General features: G+C 37.1%; 2 protein-coding genes across 2 annotated transcripts in view; both read left to right on the top strand.

Annotated features, from left to right (window-relative positions):
* Positions 1–1,432, top strand: part of LOC115921603 (long-chain-fatty-acid--CoA ligase 5-like) — a 22,602-nt gene extending 21,170 nt beyond the window's left edge. The window contains exons 19-20 of the mRNA XM_030979205.1: positions 524–595; positions 1,292–1,432. Coding sequence (XP_030835065.1) covers positions 524–595; positions 1,292–1,429 — 210 coding nt within the window. The 3' untranslated portion in view covers positions 1,430–1,432. The remainder of the gene's footprint in view (positions 1–523; positions 596–1,291) is intronic.
* Positions 1,433–5,228: 3,796 nt separating this feature from the next.
* Positions 5,229–10,519, top strand: LOC100889166 (E3 ubiquitin-protein ligase TRIM71). Its single transcript, XM_030979204.1, has 3 exons — positions 5,229–6,061; positions 8,247–9,395; positions 10,508–10,519. Exons 1-3 carry the CDS (start codon positions 5,429–5,431, stop codon positions 10,517–10,519), a joined length of 1,794 nt encoding a protein of 597 aa, XP_030835064.1. The 5' UTR covers positions 5,229–5,428.
* Positions 10,520–17,424: the final 6,905 nt, after the last annotated feature.

Below are 17,424 nucleotides of genomic sequence, written 5' to 3'. Positions count from 1 at the left end.
AATGAACAAATAGATCACAAGCTTCATCATGATTAAGAACAACAAAAATGTTATACTTCAATGATGATGCCAGACTGACAAAACACCATTTTCTGGGGGTAATTTTCCGGAGGGTAATTTTCGTTGGGGGGTATGTCGGTAGGTCGGTAATTGGAAGGGGGATGATTGTCCAGGGGATAATTGTCCTAGAACCGTGACAGAGGTATGAAACCCACGTCACATTGCCAAACCGACTCCCAACCGTTTCGGACCTTTCAGGGTGACGCAATTCTGTTCTATCTTTTGTTTGTCTGGTGTCAGTCTCGTTGTGTGACTGACGTGTAATACTCCAGGCACTGAAGCGTAGTTCAGACATATACATGTAATTCATTGAAGGGTAAAAGAGTAGCAATTGGACAATTTTGTTCTAGACCATTCAAAAGATCATTTGATGTATTGTTGTATCTCTTGTTTACCACTTATTACATGTAAGTAAATTTATCAGACATTCTGTCTTTTGTTATTTTCTTCTTTTCCTCTACAGACGGTACGAATGGCTATTCGGGAGGATGTCGATAAACAATGCGTTGCTGCAAATCTTTGTGGCTTCGAGAAGGTGAACACTCATCCTGAATCATTATTATGAAAATTCCTATGAACTTTTCGCCGATCCCTTCTATGGTTAACCATGCGCATTTACAGACTGTTTATTGACCTTGAAATTCAATTTAAGAAAATTTCTTCAATTGCAGGAATTTTAGGGGAAAATGGAAGCTTGAATAAAAGTAATTAAGGATCCACAATTTCTTTTAACCACTCATGAACATATAGACAGTGATCTGAAGGCTTCAGCCTAAATCACAAAATATAGCAAAATTTTGATGTAGACCTAACACATGAAATCATTTTGATGAGCAATTTGAATGTCATGTATATGCTATTCCAACAATTCAAAACGTATTGTATAATCTAATGACTACAGAAGGGGACTTTTTAAAACATTGAAGGGCCCCAAATATTTAGTAACTCACAAACAAAAGAAAACAAAGTTTGGATTGTTAACTTCACAAAGAGATACCTCCGCATCTCGATAAATGGCATCTAAGTTGATTGCAACTTGATTGATTGATTGCATCTAGATTGGTTGCATCTAGATTGAGTGCATCTAGATTGAGTGCATCTCGTTTTATTGCATTTCAGTTGATTGAATCTTAATTGATTGGTTTCATCTTTGTTGATTGTATCCGTCCATTGATTGCGTCTTGATTGATTGCATCTCGATTGATGTTATCTCGATTGATTGTATTTACAGGTGAAAGAATACATCCTTCATCCCGAGCCCTTCTCCGTAGAGAATGGACTTCTCACACCAACCTTCAAGAATAAACGAGCCGCCATCAAAGCCAAATTCAAAGAGGAGATAGATCATCTTTACTCAAACCTCAACTAGAAGTCCTACCAAAAGCATTGAAGGTGCTGTGTGTGTGTGGGTGTGTGTCTGCAAGGCCAGGGCCAGACCATTGTGAATAGTGCGTGTGTGTGTGTGTGTGTGTGCGTGTGTGTGTGTGTGTGTGTGCCTGTTTGTGTGAGGTGAAGTATGTTATATTTATGTCAAGATCGGGGGAGGGGGGCAAGCACCAACTTTAGTAAAGATGAAGAAAACTATTTTTAATTATAGGGATGAGGAAAAGAAAAAAGCTATTAGAATGGGAAAGCTGGGATTACATTTTTTAAAGTGGGAGCAGCTTAGTATTAATCAAGATTAGTTTTCCTCTCCACCGTGGGCTTGTTGTGTAACTCTATTTTGCGGCCTGGTTAAAAACTTAATTATTACATTTTTTTTTTCTTGAGTTGAGAATGTTTAATAGCAGACATCCACTGAGTGAGTAGTGCGTGTGTGTGTGTGTGTGTGTTTGTGTGAGGGAGGGGGAGCTGGCCGTACCAGTAAAATAACCTCCATTTTTGAAAATATTTTTTTATATAATGAATAATATGTACAATTGACTTATAAATTATGTTTATGTACTTTAAGTTTACTTTCAATTTTTGCTCAGTTATCTATAGTGCAAATGAGTTTTTGTTTAATTATGTTTATGTATAAGCAATCAATATTGAAAACGTTTTTTATTTTATTCGATTGTATGTTTGTATTACACATTTGGAGGAATAAAACAAAATTACGATTATTTTTGAAAGTGTGTGTGTGTGGGGGGGGGGGGGGGGGCGCTGCGTGTTTGGGGATAAAAAAGGTCCCATTTTATGACAACAATTTGAGATCAGACGGCACAGATTTAGATGTCACTCCTCCACATCACTCAGTTAACGTCCTTGGACAGAGCCGGCCTTGGAATGAAAGGTAAAATGTAGTCCTATCCCTTCCAGCTCTAGTTTAGACGCTTAATGATTTATATCTTTTCTTAAATTTGTTTAAAGCAAAATTTTACTTATAGTGATATAGATCAGAATCCCAGAATCAACTGGGAAGAGAATGTCAAGAACTGGAGTGGACTAAAACTGCAAGAGTGCACCAGAATGGCAGAAGATAGAGTGCAATGGAGAGATGTTGCAATCAACCTTCGAACCGGGAGAAGATACTCAAATAGATAGATAGATATATAGATACCTTTCAGTAAAGTTTAGTAAAGTGACCCTTTTTGTTGTTGCCCCCCTCCCCACACACACACACACACTTTGGAAGACGCCCTGTCGCCCCTGTCTTTCTCTTACAATTATATTCATCATTAACAAAATGTGAACATTTCATCTTTACACCATGTTAGAATATATCATCATGGGATCAGAGATTGATGATCTATCCTTGTTTGACCTCTTCTTCCCAGCCGCTACAAGCTGCCTTTCTTTTCCTATTTCTGTTTTCTTTCATTTCTTCTCTCTCTCTTTTTTCGTTTTTTGTATGTTATGTGTATATGTGGGGTTGTTATAATAGATTTCATATAAATATTTTATTTTTCTAATTAGTTCTCAGTGTATATAGCCTGCAAGGTGGCTTGTTTATGTAGGTAATGAGCATTGTCGTAGCGGAAATAAACATGCAATTATTTTATTTGTTCTGTTACATGGTTAGTTGTATTCAAAATAAATATTGTTTATGTATGATTTATGCATTGAACGGAATCAATAAATAATATTGAAAAACCAAACCTGTTTCTCTCATGTTCTGCTTCTATTAAAACCAACATAATATCAGGGTGGACTTCTCCTTTGAGATACTGCCTTCAATCTTCATGTACTTTTCTTCCATCTCTCTTTGTCTCCTTGTCCCTCTCCGACTAGTTTGCCCTCAAATCCATCACTCTGAAGTACCTTTTCTTTCCTTTCCTCTCTCTTTCTGATCTACATGTACTTTCTCCTCCATATTCTATCCATCTTCTTTCTGCACCTACATGCACCTACCTCATGTGGGGGGGGGGGGGGGAAGGAGGAGTACATCTCTACTTCATCTATCCTTCTCTCTCTCTCTCTCTCTCTCTCTCTTACCAACTTGTCCACGATCACGAAAATAAAAAGTAGTGTTTAAGAAAGGAGTGAAAGGTAATTCGGTGTTGGTCAAGGACAGGTTTTTAAGAAAAGAGATTTTGTTGAATGCTTCTTCAATGCATACAATTATCTCTTTAAATTGACCACTGTAGTCGGATATACTGGTCAACTTTCTTCCCCTCCCTCCCCAAAAAAGAATAGATACGTGACTAAACGTACAGTACATAAAAACATTAACCCCCCCCCCCCCACTAAAAATAAAGAGAACATTCCTCGATTAGCTTTTGACACTTGACCAACAGTGTGTTTGTGAGTTATTTGTGTAACACCATTACAAATATAAAAATGAACAACTGGAGTCTGTGAGTATGGAGGAAAGAAAATTAGCTCAACATCATTATTCATTTCTTTTTTCTATTTACAAGTTTACATAAACAATCTGTACACATCAGTCGCTCCAGCTAAAGAATGTATGGTAATAATCATTTGCACACTTTCTTGCTAAAAAGAAGAGAGAAGAAGTAGAAGTAGAATTAAAACGAAAACGAACTACATATATAATCAAGTATAAAGACAAGTCGTTGCCACCAGAAGATTGTTCTCATTTATCCCTGTGGCCTTCCAATGTGTCCATTATTATTCGAAAGTAATACGTTACACATGAAGAAAAGAGAGAAATTTGGTTTAACTGTAAAAATATAACGTAAACACATGTTAAATGCCAGTACAAAGCGTGAAGCGTCTTCCAAAGTGGGCGGCTGAGGGGGGGGGGGGGCAACAACAAAAAGGGTCCCTTTCTGGAAAAGGGGGCACCAAAAAAGGGAAACCTCGAAGCGAAAATATGCAATTTTTAGACATTGGTAATTACCCCTACATTTTCATGATTGTTGATTACATCATCAGGAATGATTTCAATATTTGTTTCTCTTTACAAATCTAACTACATGATATATACGAGAGGAACTGTCCAGAAGCGATTGAAAACTGTCTGTAAAGTTATCGGGAAATGTTGATTATGCAGAATATATAGGAGTAATTGTTTAGGCTAAATTGTGTAGGCATATTGTAAGATTTCGGAATCATTAAAAAGATAACACACTGATATCAATCTTGATGCAAATCACAAACAGTGAAAACCGATGCACACAGATATATCACTTCAGCAATGCTGTTTTGCATTGAAATAAGTGTATCCTCGTAGGATTCCATACGTTAAAAAAAATTAAGAAAAATGTTGACAATAAAAAGGAAAGAGAATGAGAGAAATGGAAGGAGATAAAGGAAGAATAGTGGAGAACGAAAGGGTGACATATAAGTGTGATTATCGTCGTGTACCCTTCAAAACAAAGTGATAAAAGCGAACAAAATGTGTTGCTCTATTACCTAGGTTTTTACTAAAGTGGATCTCCGACCAACACAATATATCCACAATTAAAACTAAAAAAGTTGCCCTCTACGTTAAATTGATGAATACCGCCGAAAGTTCAAAGGTGCTTTAACGCTGCGTGCGCTCTCTGTGGGAAAACCCTCTTCTATTTATAACATGCACAAAATGTATTATTCTCACAGACGATCTATGAAGTGCGAGTTTAGTATTGTAATCACATTTGTATTGATGTATACACTTGAATAGAGACTCGGTAGTTTTGATCAACGTTATCCGCACCTCTTTCGACACAATTGTAATCAACGTGAAAAATTAATATAGAACTACATGCAGTATAGGACTCACTTGTTATATAGACTCAGGATGTTGGTACAATCAAAGAGATATTTCTTTGGTACAATCTACTACGTGACTACGTCACTGCATATAGTTTGTGCTTGCATGAACTGACTGTTGGCTTTAAGTACACATTAGCTGATCACACTTTAAGCTGCATTGGACATTGGATATATGCGTAGAATGAGCTCGTTTTTGTAATAAGCCAAAAATCTTATATTCGCTCCAATGGCTGAGAAGACCAAGGAAGAGAAAGCTCCAAGCTCTTCAGAGAACCTGACGTGTCCACTATGTCTTGATATCTTCGACGAGGCAACCATCCTGACTTCATGCGGGCACACCTTCTGTCGGAAATGTCTCAAGAACTATGACCTTTCCCACCAGGATCTCGATCACATGCTCTGTCCTCTCTGCAGGAAGATCACCAAGTTGTCAGCTAATCGTGTCGATGATTTCCTCACCAATGTGACTGTCAACGGACTTGTAGACAATTACCACGCGCAGTGTGGAGGGATGAACGCTGTCCTTGAGATGCGTCCAAAATGCACTGCTTGCAAGTTTCAGCAAGATGCCGTCTCATTCTGCTGTACATGTAATAACTACATTTGTGATAGGTGTCTGGATTGTCATCAATTTCTTAAAGTCTATGAAGATCACGAGATTGTATCCATACAGGATATCAACAACGGGAAGGTCAGTATTGGTCATCTATCCGAGAAGTGCTGCATCCACAGACAAGAGAACAAAGATATGTTTTGCGAGGATTGTAAGGTCCATGTCTGTCTCAAGTGTGTGATCGTCGGTCATCAAAATCACAAGATCAAGAATCAGGCTGACTTCGAGCAGCAGTTACGGCTTAAGGTAATTAGTGGGTTCATTTGACAAAAAATAATTGCGTTTGGCTAAGGCCTGACAAGATTTACTCATACAATTCAGATAGAGAAAGGTACCATAGGCACCAGAAGCGGGGAGGGGACTGGTCGAGGGAACTGCATGGTTCAATAATCACGTGGGGGTTGTTCGCTTCGCAAGGAAAAAAATATATATATATGTATGTAATTCCTTTGCATTATAACGAGATAACAAGTACTCTGAAATCTGAATTGTACATTTTCAGCATCCTAAAATCAACGTTTTACCACTCGTGTTTATCATATAGCCTACATGTATATGTAAACGTTGTCTACAATATAGGCACCGCAAACATGGGAGAAGATATTCTTATCTTCTAAGAGGTTGGGGAAAAGTGAGTCCCCCCCCCCCTCCCCTCTTTTGACAATAAATGTTTGGCAGCAAAGCCCTATCAGCAGATAAGTTCTCTAAGATCTAAGATCCAGAATTCATCAATTTCCAAACCTAAATTTACTAATTTATCGGTCGCTACCATCCCTTACAAAAGCAAAAACTATAGGGGCATATTATTTCCTCTATCGGGGGGTGGAGCCAAATTGTTTCTGCATCCACTCCTTCACAAGGCCAAATATCTTTACAAACAAAGGAGGATTTGCTTTTCCCGCCTCCCTTGCCAGACAAAATCTTTTGACATCAATAATTTTGCAGCATAAGCAACAACAAAAAAGAGATTCAACAAAAAACAAAGTGTCACTATTCCATATTCTAAAATTCCCTCTCGATTGCTACACACCCTCGCATAATAAATGTACCCTTTCTTCCAAAACATAAAAGCGAGGAGGCTGATGATTTTTTTTCTTTCTGTCAAGGTGGCGGCTAAATTATAAATTATTTCCCCCCTTTACAAGCCACAATTTAGCCGTGTATCGATTAGCTTTAAATATTTCTGTAAAGATGCAAAAATGCAACATGCAATGAGCTCAATGTTCACGTTTTCAGTAAACCATGTTGAAATCCTCAATGTAGTTCCTAACTTGCATGTATAACGGTATATAGTCTTCTTTAGCTATAAAATACAAAAGCGCTTTAATACCCAAGGCCCCAAGTATTCGGGTAGAGCTTTCCTCTATAAAGGGGGAGAAGGCAAAGGCCCCGCCCGGCTCGCAAGACAATAGCACAATTACATGTGATGATATTGCAGATTAGAAAAGCAATTAAGTGGTCTAAAATACGGTTATAACTTTCCAAAACACTCTCTTTTTCCTCTCGGTCACTGGTCTTCCTTGCATTTTAATAGTTGGAATGTTTCTTATCATTGTACAAACCCTGTCTCCTATATATATAGTAGTCTTGAAGCGGATAGAGAGTGAAGATCGATGCTTCTCTCTAGTTAAGTGGGTAGGGCGACACTTTTGCCACCCCCTCTTAGAAGACATGAAGCTCTTTCTGTTGCTCACATAATTATATGCAAAATCATTATTTTGAAGCAGGCTGGGATTTGCCGTGGTGTTTCAAACTATATTTGAACTTTTAAATTTCGCAGAAGCAAATAATTTCGCTCGGTCGCTACACTCCCCCGCGTAATAGTAAACTTTCTGTCGAGCTATATAATCCTTGATATCATAGAAACACTTGTATATGAGGTATGCTATGTCATTCTTAAAATAATAATTTTAAATATGCTTCAATTTTCAAATATCTTAAATCTGTTTCTGTGTTTTAAAACATCTGCTTATTTTAAGAAGCTACATTCCAATCCAATACTACAATCAAAAAGAGGAATGCAAAGTCTTGTTCTCTTTTATAAATATCAAGAAAGGAGGGGGAGGGGGGCTTTTGAAGGTAGTAAGCGTAGCTACATTTCATAGCTATACATTAGTCTAAAATCCTTAAAAATCGAGAGTGTTTGCCCCCCCCCCCCCCTCCTCCATACATGGTATCATCTTAAATTCAGTTCATTTTTTAACCATTTAAAATCAAATATATAAGCATGTAATATAAAAAAGAAAACAAAATAAATGGTTACGATGCCCCCTAAAAGTGAAGCCTTGAAAAGAGTGGTTCTAACTTTAGTGAAACTTCAGGCGCGTGCAAAATCGGTGTTTCATTTTCAAACCAGCTCCATGTAATTTGCATACATCTCATTCTATATAGAAAATGTTTTTTTCACTTCTCTATTATTTGTTTTGTTTAGGTGAATGACCTTGTCCAGCGATGTGCCGCTAAGAAGACGGAACTGGAGAAGAACATTCAGAATGTGGAAGTACAACGCCATGAAGTATACGTTGCCGTGCAGAAACTACTGGACGATGTCAGTCAAGCCTACAGCATCAAGGCCAAAGAGCTTGAAGAAAATCATCGAAATCTCATAGAGCAAATCAATGCATTAAAGCGCAGTTTCGACGACAACCTCAATGTCTTGAAATTCAACAATCGACAGAGGATCAAGAGTATTTGTAGTTCAATAACACTGGTAGCTAATGACAGACTGGGTCGTCTTGAGACAGACAATCTGTCTGCTCATACCTTGCTCTGTGAGGAGCTGGATGCCATGCTGAAGAAGGCTAGTGATCACACTTCTGCGGCAGCCATTACGAAGAAAGCTCAGGAGAAGAGGTTCAAGCCTGCAGATGATACTCATCTTGACCTCGGGAGCATCTCAGAATCAGATCCCAAGTTGCAAGTCATTCAGTGTGTAGATCTACTGGGATTCATGTGGGGAATGACCCAGTACTCTGATGATAGTGTGGCTATCGGATATTATCGTTCACATGGTATAGATATCATTGATTCAGCTGGTAAAAAGCACCAGTATGCAAACATACCAAGTAACATGAAGTTTACTGCTCTTGTGTTTCAACAAGACAGGTCGTTATGCGTATCGAGGGATAGTAAAGAAGCACACATATATTCTCCCAATGGATCCAGGAAATCATCTATCCACGTGAATAATAATGAAAACGATCTCCAACTAAACAGAAGTCCATCAGATGAAATCCTCATCGCTAACTATGATAATCAAGTCTACATCTATGACCTGACGGGATCCACTCTCAAACACACTGTTCCAACAAAACACAACAAGACGAGCCAGGTATCTGCCACCAGGTCGGGTTTGATTGTCACGAGTTCATGTGACACTAATCCAAGCGTGTTGACGGTCTATGACAGGGATGGGAAAGCTGGTAAGTCTCTACAAGCTCCAAGCGGTGTCTACTTGTATGCCGCCGTGGATGAGCAGGACAGGGTGTATATAGCGAGTGTTGATTGTGAGAATGATCACGTGGTGATCAGGCTCTATGACCTTGATGGTTTGAACCTGAAGGAGAGAGTTGAGTTCAATGTACTTAATCTGACGCTTGGTTTTCGTTTGTGTTACTTGGTTTCCCTCTCTCCAGACATGCTCGCGTTTTCTTGTTACGATAAGTTGTATTTTATCAAAGTAACACTGTAATCCGTGTCACACTATATACCATCATTGTATACCTCTTTCCTCCAGCTCCACTGTAATAAGGGCCTATCAAGTGTCATAATTATATTGTTTGTTATGTGTTAACCAACCGAATGAGAAGATGCCTATCCTCTCGATAGATGTTAATTGCCTGAATACCGTTGCCAATATCCTATATAATCATAACTTCCCTCTTTAGAAATAGTATGTAAATTGTGTAATCGTTTCTCCTAGATATTTACTGAAAGCCAGTAACATGCTAACATAATAAACAACTTGAAAATTGGTAAGATATTGATTAACTTGTTATTAGTGTCATTGCCCTCATGTTGTTATTCTCAAATATTTGTTTTTAATTTTCGTGCTTATATTTCTTGACTATTGTGGTGATTAAAATGATAAAATAATTAAAAATGACACTAAATAGGACCTCAATGTAAATAAGCTTTTCAGCTTTCACGGGTTATCCCGTCAAGTTATCAATGTATTATTATCATGTTGTCATTTTTAAATATCATTTTACTCTTCGTATAAATGTTACATTGAACCTGCCTGTTAAATACATCAAATCAAATTGCTATGTTCCCTGAAAAAATTCCTACGTATTCAATTTGCAACCTGTCTAAAAATCCATTAAATTGAAAGCTCTGGGAAGTGATAATGTGACGGATTTGTTCGTTATGATGTAGAGAAGAACATTGTGGTTTGGAAAAAAATAGGCCTCGGTTAACAGTCGGAAGTTTTGTTCCTTGACTAAACATCTTAATTGGGCAAAAAGAATTTCCATTTTCGGTTTAACTTAATGAAATTTGGAGTGGACTTTAAAAGATTATTATTATTATTATTATTATTATTATTTAAACGTTTACTGCATTTCTGTTATAATTGGCAATGCAACTTTGCATATTTTATGTGAATTCGGCAGTTTTTCTTTTTATAATAATTACCTCTTAAATCCAATTCTGTTTAGTTTAATTCGTTTTAATTCAATTAAATCTATACAGACCGTCGATTAGTGACGTGGAATTTGGAATAAGGCAAGATAGGATTGTGATTATTATATGTGAAATTGTAGAAATGATGAGGATATTAAACTTCCCTTTGGTCATGCTGGTAGACATGCTTGGCATACCCAGTGATAAATCTGGAATAAACGTCATTTTAATAATTTATTTTTTTCTCATCGTTAGAAAATGACATATCAGAACAAAATGTTTGGATGAATGTGATTATGACATCGCAGACAATTTTCGTTCTCACATTTTTTTTGGTCTTTTATTATTATTTTATTTTTATAGGGGAGGGGGTCTTTTTTAGTAGGCGCATCTCGATGGAAAATTATATCATTTTATGTTTTGGGTGACGTATAGTCATGCAGTTAATAGGTCTTTCGTCTGAAAACCCATCCCGACCTAAGATTTTGTTTCAGTTTTTGTGTCATAATACCTACAACTTACTCCTGACGAAGTTTGGTGCATGGGTATAGATGCGATGACCCAAGGTGATCGACTTGCATTCCCTTTTCGAGGGCTCTTGGGACCAACTCCGGGGGCATTCTCCAGACTGGCGTTTTTTCGAGAATAGCATGGATGGTCTAAGTTTTTACTTTGTTTAGTCAATTCTTATGACTATTTTGGGAAAGACTTCTGGCCTCTACATATAATGTTTTGTACACAGTTTTGTAAAGTACCTTTAAAACATTTTCCTCTAAATTGTTGTCTTTTTTAAAAATTAGAAATATAAAGGAAAGAGAGCATACATTACATGTACATTTTGTTGTTGTAAGTACATGGTATTGTTGATTGACACTGGATATTTGTGTCAGATGATTGTACTCGCCGATATTGCCACCTGCAAAAAAAAATGGTATTCTTTTGTTATTACTACATGCGTAACCAGATTAAAAATAACAAGAGCAGCCTATTTTTCAGATTATAAAAACGTTTTTCTGAATTTTTTTCAGTGTTACTGAGGTAAAAAAATTTTTTTTGAAGGCATTGCATATATCAAAGTCTTTGGAAATATTCATTTGTTTATAGGGGAGATGGAGAAATGGAGAGAAAGAAAGAGGGAGTGGGAGAGAGAGAGATAGTGAGACGAACAGACAGACATAGGGGCAGAGATAGAGGATACGTAGACAGAGAGAGAGAGAGAGAGTGTGTGAGAAAAAAAGAGATTGAAAGCACGAGATCGAGTGTGTATCCTTGTGTTTGAGTGTTAGAGAGAAAGAGAGAGAGAGAGAGAGAGAGAGAATGAGAGAAAGAGTGACAGAGAGAGAGAGAGAGAGAGAGCGAGACAAACAAAATTAATGATAGAAGCATATATCCGACAGAATTGTGATGAGAGAAAATCATATCTTTATTTCATGGTCCTATGCTATAGAGTCTATGCATGATTATTCTAAATAAATCATATTTCCGTTTAATATGGGGTATAGTAACATATTCAATTTGATCTATTTTTGACATTATCAGCTGTTGAGACAGAGACGTAATTCACATATCAGGGTTATACGCCTAAATCATGAGGTTTTTAATGAGAGGAAGTGGTAAAATATTTTTATTTCAGGCAAATGTTAAACGAAATTGTTGACAGAGAAAGAGTAAAAGAAAGAGAGAAATAGATAGGCCGGAAAGAATAATGGAAAAAGAAAGGGATGTAATACAAGTTACCGTCCTTTACCCTTCCAAATAATTGTAGTCATGAAAACAAACGCTCTGTTACCAAGGATTATTAAAGTGGATCTGGAACATAATTCCACACTCAAAGTAGTACAGATTCTGTCCGTTCTATACAATTGTGTATTTTTGGATCATCTATGTCCTCCTACCTTTAACACAACCCACACAGATAGCGCAAACCCCTAACTTCCTAAGATACACCAGTCGTCAAATCCCAAAGGTACCGGAATGGAAGGCAATGGCTGTCTCCGTTTTAGCGTTGAGGGTGTCTTATTTTCTAAGCTGATTGGGCGCGCGACAAGGGAATAGTCCAGGCAGTGGACTGCACCCAAAGCCGATATTAGTCGCCCTATATGACTGAATACTACCATCAAGTTCAAAGGTTTTGTATTCATTGAATATATATCTGAAAACTACTATTCATTTTTCGTAAATAACATAGAAGCAAAGAATACACAAGCTGAAACATTATATCGAAGCTTTTTTGTCATGGGATAAACGAACATGAATACAACATAATACATGAATCATAATTTTACAAAGTATATGACTAAAATATATCGCAATTAAATAATAAGAAAACATTATCGCACTTCACAGTTATTTCATCCCCGAAACTGGAACAAGCAATGCTTTTTTCAGAATAAGACTGGATACTTTTATAAACAAAATCGAGTTTCATATTTCAACATTTCAACATATTATTAGTACTTTTTCTTATACTAAAACAAAATCTACCCCAAAACTCTCCCCCTTCCTTTCCTCCTCCTCTCCAACTCCTTATCTCAAGAACTATGACCTGTCTCACCAGGATCTTGATCACATTAAGCTGTCCTCTCTGCAAGTCCTGTCCTCTCAAAATGCAGTTTCACAAACTTAACTCTTACGATTACCTTATTACATTATTATTTCAAATGAATCATATTTCCGTGCAATAATCGGGCCTACACATTGTATTTGATATAGTTTTTTTTTTTCCATTATCAGCTCTTCAGACAAACGTGATTCACATTATCATGGTAAAAAGCCTAAATCATGAGATCTTTTTTAAAAGAAAGGAAGTGGTGAAATATATTTTAAGGCGAATTTTGCATTGAAATAAAAATAACCTCGTAGGATTCCATGAGTTAAAACAAATTAAGAGAAATTTTGACAATGAAAAGGAAAGAGAATGAGAGAAATGGAAGGAGATAAAGGAAGAATAGTGGAGAACGAAAGGGTGACATATAAGTGTGATTATCGTCGTGTACCCTTCAAAACAAAGTGATAAAAGCAAAAAAAAATGTGTTGCTCTATTACCTAGGTTTCTACTAAAGTGGATCTCCGACCAACACAATATATCCACAATTAAAACTAAAAAAGTTGCCCTCTACGTTAAATTGATGAATACCGCCGAAAGTTCAAAGGTGCTTTAACGCTGCGTGAGCTCTCTGTGGGAAAACCCTCTTCTATTCATAACATGCACAAAATGTATTATTTTCACAGACGATCTATGAAGTGCGAGTTTAGTATTGTAATCACATTTGTATTGATGTATACACTTGAATAGAGACTCGGTAGTTTTGATCAACGTTATCCGCACCTCTTTCGACACAATTGTAATCAACGTGAAAAATTAATATAGAACTACATGCAGTTATAGGACTCACTTGTTATATAGACTCAGGATATTGGTACAATCAAAGAGATATTTCTTTGATACAATCTACTACGTGACTACGTCACTGCATATAGTTTGTGCTTGCATGAACTGACTGTTGGCTTTAAGTACACATTAGCTGATCACACTTTTAAGCTGTATTGGACATTGGATATATGCGTAGAATGAGCTCGTTTTTGTAATAAGCCAAAAATCTTATATTTGCACCAATGGCTGAGAAGAACAAGGAAGAGAAAGCTCCAAGCTCTTCAGAGAACCTGACGTGTCCACTATGTCTTGATATCTTCGACGAGGCAACTATCCTGACTTCATGCGGACACACCTTCTGTCGGAAATGTCTCAAGACCTATGACCTTAAATTTCCCACCAGGATCTCGATCACATGATCTGTCCTCTCTGCAGGAAGATCACCAAGTTGTCTGCGAACCGTGTCGATGATTTCCTCACCAATGTGACTGTCAACGGACTTGTAGAGAATTACCACGCCAAGTGTGGAGGGATGAACGCTGTCCTTGAGATGCGTCCAAAATGCACTGCTTGCAGGTTTCAGCAAGATGCCGTCTCATTCTGTTATACATGTAATAACTACATTTGTGATCGGTGTCTGGATTGTCATCAATTTCTTAAAGTCTATGAAGATCACGAGATTGTATCCATACAGGATATCAACAACGGGAAGATCAATATTGGTTATCTATCCGAGAAGTGCTGCATCCACAAACAAGAGAACAAAGATATGTTTTGTGAGGATTGTAAGGTCCATGTCTGTCTCAAGTGCGTGATCGTTGGTCATCAAAATCACAACATCAATAATCAGGCTGACTTCGAGCAGCAGTTACGGCTTAAGGTAAGTAGGTTCATTTGACAAAAAATAATTGTGTTTGGCTAAGGCGTGACAAGATTTACTCATACAATTAAGATAAAGGAAGGTACTATAAGCGCCGGAAGTTTGGGGAAGGGCAGAGGGGCATAATGTCCCTGCGTTATTTAAGTTGGGGACAAAATTGATTTCAGCATTTGTCTCCCTCCTCGCAAGGAAAAAGAGCAGAAAGTTACTTTGCATCAAAATAAGCTTTCAAGTGCTCTAAAAAGTAGTTTTTCAGCATCCTAAAACCGAAATATTCTCCACGCAGTCGTTACATACACTCCCTCGAATATTAATAGGCCCAGTGTTAATTATATGTATGTAAACCCTATCTACAATAAAGGCCCGCAACCGAGGGAGCAGAATCTCTCATCTGTCAAAGGGTGGGGCGAAATAAGACCCCCTCCCCTGACAAGGATGGTACAGTCCACGTCTGTCCCAGTTGGTCATTAAACTCAAAAAATCAAGAATCGGGCTGACTTCGAGCAGGAGTTACGGCTGAAGGGAAATTTGAATTGTACATTTTCAGCATCCTAAAATCAACATTTCCCCACTTGTGTTTATCATAATGTATATGTATATGTAATCATTGTCTACAATATAGGCACCGCAAACATGGGAGAAGATATTCTTATCTTTTTAAAGATTGGGGCAATACAATAAATATTTGGCATCAAAGTCCTATCAGCAGATACCTCTTAGATCCAGAATTCAACAATTCCAAAATATTAATTTACTCATTAATCGGTCTCTACCATCCCTTACAACATATAGAAAGAAGTGTATTCCTATGTCTATACTGGATATAGAATGCCTGTCTCCAAGAGGCAGCAACATCTATAGGGGGCATATTATTCCCTCTATCGGGGGTGGAGCCAAATCGTTTCTGCCCCCATCCTTCACAAGGCCAAATATCTTTACAAACAAAGGAGGATTTGTTTTTCCCCGCCTCCCTTGCCAGACAAAATCTTTTGACATCAATAATTTTGCAGCATAAGCAACAACAAAAAAGAGATTTCACCAAAAGAAGTGTCACTATTCCAAATTTTAAAATACTCTCTCGATCGCTACACACCCTCGCGTATTAATAAATGTATCCTTTCTTCCAAAAGCGTCAAAGCAAGGAGGCTGATGATTTTTCTTTTCTGTCAAGGTGGCGGCTAAATTATAAATTATTTCCTCCTTTACAAGCCACAATTTAGCCGTGTATCGACTAGCTTTAAATATTTCTGTAAAGATACAAAAATGCAACATGCAATGATCTGAATTTCATGTTTTCAGTAAACCATGTTGAAATCCTCGATCCTCAACGGTTTCAACTTTCCAAAATTCTCTTTTTTTCTTCTCGGACACTAGGCTTCCTCGCATTTTAATAGTTGGAAAGTGTCTTATCATTGTTCAAACCCTGTCAATTGTTTCGCTCGGTCGCTACACTCCCTCGCGTAATAGTATACAAATAATGAATGGTTATGAGTTCAATAGTGCGAATATGTTCATGAGTTGAAAGATTAACATTCTATTCAACGAGGCGTCAGCCGAGTTGAATAGAATTAATGTTAATCTTTCAAAGAATGAAAATATTTGCACCATTGAACGAATGAAAAACATTCATTATTTGTTTTATACAACATCGAAGAAGATCTAATAGAACGTTAATCAACAAATTATGCTTTACTCCTTATATTAAAGATAAATTCAAGTTGGATTCAAGCCTTCTCGATTACGTTCAGATTGCCTTCGCGTCAGATACACGCAGGGATACGCGCGCGCACGGCGGAGAGGTACGCAGTCTGCATATAACCAAAAATGCACGGCGCATAGAACCAAAAATGCACGACCGTGCAATATACCATCTATTGAATATCATGTGACCAACAATCCTCCAATCAAATGACAGGGATCCACGTAGGTGTTGTATAATAAACTTTATGTCGAGCTTTATAATCCTTAGAATTATAGAAACACTTTTGAATAATATTTGTTATCTCATTATTATATTGATAACTTTAAATATGCTTCAATTTGCAAATATATTAAATTGCTTTTGTGTTCTAAAGCATATTTCTTTTAATACTTTATTGAAAGCTATACATTTCCATCCAATACTACAAGAAAGAGGAATGCAATGTCTTTTTCAAACATCAAGAAATATTTGTATGAAAGGATTTTTTTTGGCCAAGGAGGGGGGGGGGGGGCTCAGGTACAAAGTGGTACGTGGTATGATGGTATCATCATCACAATTTCAATTTAGGTCACTTCAGTTTGTTTTATTCAACCATCCAAAATAAAGTATACTAAGCATGTAACATAAATAACAATACTAAATGAATAGTTAGGATGCCCCTATAAGCCAAGGCTTGATAAAAACAGAGCATTCAATACATATATTTCTTTCTTCTCTCCCTGTCTGTCCGTTTCTCTCAATCTCTCTATCTCTGAGTTACCTCCTCCGTTTTGTGGCTTACCATTTAACGTTCCCAGATTATTCAGATAACTAACCATTTCGGAACTGAAAATCAAAATCCACAAAAATCATATAGATAAATGTAGGGAATCAGTGAAATTTCATTATGTTGTAGTTGTTCAAAAAGGCCTAGATAGCAATTGTTATCTTTTTTAGCACTTTGCTTTAAAGTAACAATGCAGAAATATTTGTCCATGATTATGATGACGATGAGGATAATTTGTTTTCATAAATAATGAATAATGCTAATA

This window comes from Strongylocentrotus purpuratus, unplaced genomic scaffold (genome assembly GCF_000002235.5).
Source record: "Strongylocentrotus purpuratus isolate Spur 01 unplaced genomic scaffold, Spur_5.0 spur5_scaffold_10, whole genome shotgun sequence".
In the NCBI taxonomy this organism is placed as follows: Eukaryota; Metazoa; Echinodermata; class Echinoidea; order Camarodonta; family Strongylocentrotidae; genus Strongylocentrotus; species Strongylocentrotus purpuratus.
This window is presented reverse-complemented; position numbering and strand designations above follow the sequence as displayed.

What these genes read in the sequence shown, in the direction of transcription:
- LOC100889166 (XM_030979204.1), top strand. Translation starts at nt 5,429, where the DNA reads ATGGCTGAGAAGACCAAGGAAGAGAAAGCTCCAAGCTCTTCAGAGAAC. An exon ending in AGCAGCAGTTACGGCTTAAG is followed by an intron (nt 6,062 to 8,246) that starts GTAATTAGTGGG and finishes TGTTTTGTTTAG; the next exon opens with GTGAATGACCTTGTCCAGCG.